General features: G+C 37.7%; 1 protein-coding gene across 1 annotated transcript; it reads right to left on the bottom strand.

Annotated features, from left to right (window-relative positions):
• Nucleotides 1-2,153: 2,153 nt before the first annotated feature.
• On the bottom strand, nt 2,154-4,553 carry LOC124370258. Its single transcript, XM_046828545.1, has 2 exons — nt 4,265-4,553; nt 2,154-3,939 (listed from the first exon to the last, which is right to left on the bottom strand). The coding sequence occupies exons 1-2, from the start codon at nt 4,366-4,368 to the stop codon at nt 2,214-2,216; spliced, it is 1,830 nt and encodes a 609-aa protein (XP_046684501.1). The 5' UTR covers nt 4,369-4,553; the 3' UTR covers nt 2,154-2,213.
• Between the last annotated feature and the right edge of the window lie 3,260 nt (nt 4,554-7,813).

Below are 7,813 nucleotides of genomic sequence, written 5' to 3'. Positions count from 1 at the left end.
CTAGATTATGGATGTCAAGCATATGGGTCCGCAAGACCCAGTGCTCTCAAAATGCTTGACCCAGTCCATAATTCTGCTTTAAGACTGGCCACTGGAGCTTTTCGATCTTCTCCTATTAACAGCCTTCTCGCAGAAACGGGAGAACCCCCTCTTTCGCATAGACGACAACAACTGTCCCTAAACTATGTTCACGCTCTTTCAGGGAAGCCAGAAAACCCTGCGTTTGAACCGGTCCTGCGAAATCCACTCTATAATTCTTTCCTAGCGAGACCAAATCTTCCTTCACCCTTAGGCGTTAGGGCCAAATCCTACGCTTATGAAATAGGCCTAAACGATTACCAGTTTAAAATCGTTCATCAATGTGATATCCCACCTTGGAGCGTCTCAATGCCAAAAATTATTTTAAATCTCTCTAGGTTTAAAAAAGTCTCCACTCCAGAAACAGTCTACCAACAAGAATTCCGTCAAATACTAGGCAGCCTCGCACCTTGCGATGTTGTCTATACTGACGGGTCAAAGGAACGTTGTAGAACTGGATGTGCTTTCGTCACTGGGGTAAGACGATACGGATTTCGTCTCCCCAACGACTCTTCCATTTTCACGGCCGAATTATAGCCATCCAAAAGGCCCTAAATATAACGTTTCCTATGACTAAAAAATTGGTTATCTGCAGCGACTCCCTTAGTGGTATACAAGCCATCAGCGACATGTTTTCAAAACACATCATCATCCGCGAAATATGGCACTCTTTGTCTTCCCTTCAGTCCGAAGGTGTTGCTGTCTTCCTTGTCTGGGTACCTGGACACATTGGAGTATCCGGAAACGAGCTGGCAGATAGAGGAGCTAAGGAAGCATTACAACTCCAGCCTTACACCGCACGGATGATTTCTTCCGACATTACCCCGGTAGTGAAAGGCAAACTGAAAGCCAAATGGAATAGCGATTGGCGGGCAGTCGTCAACAACAAGTTACGGCTTATTAAAGACTGCGTTGGACTCTGGGAAACAGCGAACCGCCTGAGTCGTCGTGAGGAAGTTGTGTTATGTCGCCTGCGGCTAGGCCACACGCTTCTCACACATGGCTTCCTCATGAGTAGAGATGATCCTCCGGTCTGCGACACATGTGACACCGTCATTACTGTCAAACATGTGCTTGTTGACTGCCCCCGCTATTCGGTACATAGGCGCAACTCGAATCTGCTGGCTTCGTTGAACGATATTCTTTGTGATGACGAGACGGCAACTCAAAGATTGCTGTGTTTTCTGAATGCAACGTCGCTGATTAATAAAATATAATTTAATGTTAAACTTATTTATTCAGATTATCTATTGTTGTTAATATTTATAAATTTTATTATTTAATTTTATGTATCATTATCTTGACAGCTGCCAAATTAGCCCCTTTACAGCTAACTTGGTGGCAGTAAATTGTGTTAAGTTTTTACAGTTTATTTAATTACTGTTATGTACCTTGTCCTTATTAATGTTTTATTTATCTTTTAGTCCTTATATAGGTTAAGACCTCTCTACAGTCTTTCCCTTGTTATATTTATTGTTATCTAGTTTTAAGTATAAATTATTTACTCACCTACTTGTCCTAATTCCTATTTTTGTTATATACAATGTAATCTTTATGTACCTAATTGACACTACCAAATACGAGTAGGTGTCAATTCTTTCTTGAGGGCAATGATAACCTCAGCGTTTTTTGCCCCTTATAAAAAAAAAAAAAAAAATAAAAAAAAAAAAAAAAACTCTTCTAACATATAACATGAGGGCTCTAACTGCAAAAGTCACACTCTCCACTTTTTAAAATTTTACGAAAATAGCAAAAAACTGCTACTTGCATTATAAATAAAGTAACCTTGGTAACCATTATATGTTCTTAGAGTTGGCATTCCATCGAATTAGATTTACAACATTTTTTGTATATAAAAGCACTCTAACATAGTGAAAAATGCCTTTAAACTTTGGAGAATGTGAGTTTTATATTCTCAAACTGGAGAATGTTAGTTTTGCAATAATCCGATATGGAGATTGTTACTTTTGACACCAAACATTGTAGGCTTTCAAAGACAAGAAAATAGTAATAAATTAATATGCTTAGACATAATTACTGGGGATTTATAAGGTACGGTATTAAAACTCATAAAATGAAGAAATCAGAGAACCAAAGTTTTATTGCCTATTCATTTAGGACTTCTGTACAGTATTTTAAATTTGGTAACAAGGCATCTCTTCGGCTCGTTGGCAACCTTCCTCATCGTCACCAATTACTTCGACTTCAGGGTCATCTAATACATGTCTAAAAAACTCCAGGGATTCATTCTGTCGCCATTCATTTCCATAATGTTTTAGTAGAAGAGTGTTTACATCAGCCTTTTTTTCTTCCTTTCCAACACTGTTACCTTTAACAATAGTCACTGGTCTTATGTTGTTAAGGCTTCTCCCTCTTTTTACTATACTTCTTGCTGCTTGTTCAGGATTTGCTTTTAGGCGATAGGTACATTCTCCTTGTACCAAAACCGTTTCATTGTTACCATTACTCTCCTTAGTAAAGTAGACCCGCCTACAAGACTGGATACCAAAATGCCATGTACTTGTCTTGCGTATGTGTTGCTCCACCTCAGATTTCCAATCAAGGTTCACAGTATCAACGCCAAGTTTTTTCACTGTAGCAAAATTTCCTATGATGTCAATGTACTCCTGTGGGCTTACAATTACTTCACATCGCTTTATCTCCTTCTCGACATTGCCAAACACCCTATCTGGGGGGATAAAACTATGACCTGTCATTGGGAAAACTAACTGTACCTCCTTGATGTTATCAGGTGCATTGACAAACCATGAGCACACCATAGTGATTAAAATTGAATTTTTATTTTGACCCCCACACCCGTCGCTAATAAGTCGAACAGTCATGTAGGGGGTCAGATCAATAGAATTCAAAGTGTCATATAAACAGGATGAAATCTCATTGGATCCCTTAGAAAACTCATTCTCTGTCCACGTGTAAGCTGTTACATTATCTTTGTCAAGTTTGGATTTTGAATGGCCCTTTACAACACAAAAATTATTTAAATATAGCTGACGGGTGTAGTAGGAGGACTGATCCGGAAGTTTAGGTAGAGGTTGATTTTTTTGGCAATCGAAAGATAATATTAGGAGATCTTCACGGTCTTCTTGTAACAAACCGTAAAATGCTTGTGATCGTAGCTTGTGGACCCGTTTCTCAACAAGAAGCATGTTTCGCTCGGCATCACTCTTTGTCGACTTTATTTTTTCTGCCAATTCTAGGCAAGTAGAACATACGTCCACCCTAGGTGATCCGAATCCCAAGTTGTATTTTCTATTAAAAATATATCTAAAATAACTGTCTTTCACTTTAAGGTGATCTTCCGCATTGGTCTGATACATTCGCCAGAGCTTCTTTATATTTAGTTCTGCAGGCAAATATTTCCGGCCACTTCTGTTTGTACAGTAATGAGTTTCACTGCACTTTAAACTATTAATAAACGTCATAATACTTTCTTTTTTAGCCACAAATCTGTTACCAGTAGTGTCACCGCCTCTCCTCTCCTTCGGCATTTCATGTTTGTAATAAAACCGGTCAGCAATTTTATTAATTCTAAATCTGGAAATATTTAAGGCCCTCAGAAAAGTACCCAAACACACCGGAACCATTTTCTTCTCACGGTTTGTTATGAAATATTTTGCTCTAGCTTGTTTTTTAATATTTTTTTGGTTTTTGGGTCTTCTTCGCTTTATCACGTTCATTGTTATATGCTTTAGAACAAAGTTGTCTTGGTATATTTTATCATGTTCCTTATAAAAAGCAGAATGAAATCTTCTTATGTCCTGGGCTGTCAATGATCGGCAAAGTAGGGCGCCTTTGGTGTGGTTACACGTAGGAAAATCCGGAAAACCCTTCGGAGCATATCTGAAAACAAAAAAATAAAAATAATATGCTGATTCTAACATTTTATTCAGCAATTATTTCTATTTTCTTGTCTCAGAGAACCACAATGATATATTAGCATTTCGTGTCAAAAGTAACAAAGGCCTAAGTCCTATTTGCTAAAATTGCATACGCCTAGAGAATGACAAGCATCCAAAAGCTATGCCTCAGACCGGTACGTAAGTTAAATATAGTTAAATAAGTAAATATTTATGCAATAAAAAGTTTTATTTCTTAATTAACCCGGTCTTTGAAACATGGCAAATAGGTTATGAACATAGAGGTTATGTATGAAGGTTTTGGTTACCTTTTCTTTTTTGCCTGGGCTCTTTTCCAGTGGTTTGGTGCTCGAACCTTCTTCCTGGGTGTTTCTCCTTTACTTTTATCACTTGGTCTTACACTAATATCCATTTTTAAGCTATTTAACGCATAAAACAGAAACAGTACACCACTACACTGACTTCCTACTTACAAAACATTAGCAAAACAGACGATACAGGGTGCAGTGTCACGTGACTCAAACAAGCCTTCCTATTGGCTGAAATGGAGAATGTGAATTTTGCATTCAAAGACTTTGGAGAATGTGAGTTTTGAAAACAAACATAATTTTCACCGTTAAAATAAAGTGGGATACTGTTAGTTTTGCTTTAAAACTCTTAGATCAATATGTGCAAAGCTATGAATATAATTAGAATATACCCAAAAGTCAATTTCGAAAAAAATTGGAGAATGTGACTTTTGCAGTTAGAGCCCTCACATGTACTAACCACAGGATTGGAAAATGATACTGTTCTATAGTCAAGTCAGTCAGTTGTATCTTCATCATCAAAATTATTATGTCTCAATCTAAATTCAGTATCAATAACAGAACAATATTTTTTAAACTTTTTCCTATTATCAATATTGAATATGAAAGTTAGATCGTTTAATTCTAAAACAACTTTTGTTTTATTTAAATTTTCTCGCACAAAAACTTTAAAAACATTGGTAAGTTGAAATAGCCTTTCTTTAGGAAGTTCCATATTAAATTGCCTGTATTAACACACACACAAACTAAATAATCACTACATGAAATGTTGTTCGTTACTAATGATTTCGTTCACAAATAACTCGGTTTTATACTAAAATTATGACGTCAATAAAAAAATATTCTTATGAATCATGATTTATATTAATTTTAACCATTCATATCAATCCTATAATATATACTTATATAATAACATATTTTTAATCACCTAATATCTCTGGCGGATGCAAAGTACACTGGTATTTCCTATGCTGATGCAACAAACAACCTTGCACTGCGCATGGCTTAATCACACTGGTATTTCCTATGCTGATGCAACAATCAACCTTGCACTGCACGTGGCTTAATCACACTGGTATTTCCTAGTCATGCACGTTTACACTGCGCAATCACCTAAGTATTACATCGTTACGCTAACGTCACAGTTATATGACGTACATCATAAGTAAACTACGTATAGTCATGTGTTGTCACAGTTGTATGACGACTCAAGTCTTACAACTCAAGGTCAAGGTCATCGAGTGACCTTGAAGTCCAAGGTCATCGGGTGACCTTGAAGTCCAATGTCGTAAAGGTCAACGACCGACCTTGCGGGGTGAATGACCTGTGTAGGCGGGAGGGAGAGGGGGAGGTCATTGACCTCCGTGGGCGAGGGGGTGGAGGGGGACGGGGGTCATTGACCTCCATGGGCGAGGGGCTTGAGGGGGGACGGGGGTCATTGACACTGGGGGTGGTGGGGGGAGGGGGATTGTTGATTCCGCATTCCTAAGTGATGACGTCATGTGACCTTGAATGTTCCAGAACATACATTTCCTCTCTACTCTTGTGCATAGGTCTAGCGTCACTTTCATCTTCTGAAGGTATCCAAGTAGGGTCATCTGGATCATCTAAATCATATAGCCGACCATTATTTTCATCATTTTCATGATTTTTTTCTTTCTCGCCCATAGATCTAGCCTTACTTGTATCTTCTGCAGGAATCCCAAGTAGTGTCATTTGGGTCATCAAAAACAGGTAGCCGACCATTATTTTCAAAATTTTTATCATGAGTTTCTTCTTCCTCTTCCAAAGGTATGACCTGACTTTCATCTTCTGCAGGAATGCAAGTAGGGTCATGTGGGATATCAAAATAATTTAGCAGCTCACCCTCAATTTCACTTAGGTTTATAACAGTGTTGCATATAGGAGAAGTCCTATTAACATTATTATCATCAGTAGATTGTTTTAGGTTTGAGTCATTGTTTTGCAATAGTCTCGAACATTCGGGGTATTTTCTGCTACAGCATCAATTAAGTCATTTAAGTCTGCTACATTTTCTATGTCCTTCCAGCTACCAAGACTGTCGTCATCGCTTGATGCTGACGTCTCAGCAGGCTTGTGACTAAGTCGCAATAATATAAAATACGTAACTCCTCTTCCAAAATCACCACCTGCGAAATAATAATAACTCTGTAATTTACCATGTCAATGTGTGGTTATAAAATATAAAGCGCAGTTTTCAAGTAGTGATACCTCGTATGTTCGCGAATCTCGTGTATATTACTAAGGGTGATTCCACGGAAACAAAGTGACTTTCTAACCAAGGTTTATACTCACCTAATTTCGAATGAAAACTATTACCTATAACATTAAAAATAAAGCAAAATACTATCCATCAAATAAGTACTTACATTTGTTCAAAAGACAGCTGAAGTAACACCAATAACTCAACTGAAGAACTCAACACACCAAGGTAAACAAAACCACCATGTCTCTCAAAGGCCACCAAAAGAGATACGTGTTCTCACTATACATTGTCAGTTTACTGTTATACGTGGTATCACTTCTAACGAGATTCCCACTGTTACCTAGGTTTTTGTAGTTTACATGGTGTCACTACACAGATGTAGGATTTTATTCTGAAGAAAACGATACCATAATCTCAAAATGACAAATTTTGAGGTTACGTGGTCTCACTTCTTAGCCGAAGATATGCTCTTCTTCGCCTTGATATATCTTGCTTTCATCCCCTTTAATTTTTTTTGATAATATACCTAACTACTCTCAACAGTAGACGGAGCTGAAGCTGAAGCCATGATCAGGACATCCCGAAGAAGCTACTGGAAGTTGCAAGGGACTTACTTTTTATCAAAAGACCCAGACCTCTTAATTAAAAGTATTTTAGTCTACGTCTCTCCTTGTTCCTCCAAAGCTTCCATTTTTTAGCACTTAAGATGAAATGGGTGACGTCTAGTCTGAGGTAACATGGAGGTAATTCATTGCTTTCTTCACTTAGAGCTAAAAAGCTTTTTTGTAGATTGTCGTTGATATCGAATGAACGGCCAAAAGATCTTACAACAGCACTTTTTAAGGCTGGCGAATTATCCACGTTGATTTCCTTTGAACATGGAGCACCCTTCCTTTCCCACTCATTTAACTAATACAATATTGTATTTGCGTCTTGTTTTTCTGACAACATTTGCAGCACGGGTAGTTGGAACTTGCCAGTATTCATAACCAACTTAAAAATATGTGGCCAGAAATGTTATTGAGTCTTACAATTTTCTTAACCAGACTCCCCGTTGCGTCTAACGACAAAATGCTGTATTTTTCTTTGCAGTAATGTTTATAAAACAACATTTGAGCTGGAGTAGAATAGTGCACAATGGTTTTATCCAAAGCAACGTCATGAATTGACCCAGCATATGGCTCAGCATGTTTCATAATGGCTAAGTTCATGACAGGATGTGCACCCTCAACAACCCCTAACGCAGCATCTCTTTGAGTTTACTTTGCTTTTCGAAAAACATCTCCATGTTCCATTAGGTTTTTTGTGGTCACCTTATATAA

Source organism: Homalodisca vitripennis, unplaced genomic scaffold, assembly GCF_021130785.1.
Source record: "Homalodisca vitripennis isolate AUS2020 unplaced genomic scaffold, UT_GWSS_2.1 ScUCBcl_57;HRSCAF=856, whole genome shotgun sequence".
Taxonomy (NCBI): Eukaryota; Metazoa; Arthropoda; class Insecta; order Hemiptera; family Cicadellidae; genus Homalodisca; species Homalodisca vitripennis.
The sequence above is the reverse complement of the archived record's forward strand: the minus strand, read 5'-3'. Positions and strand labels throughout refer to the sequence as shown.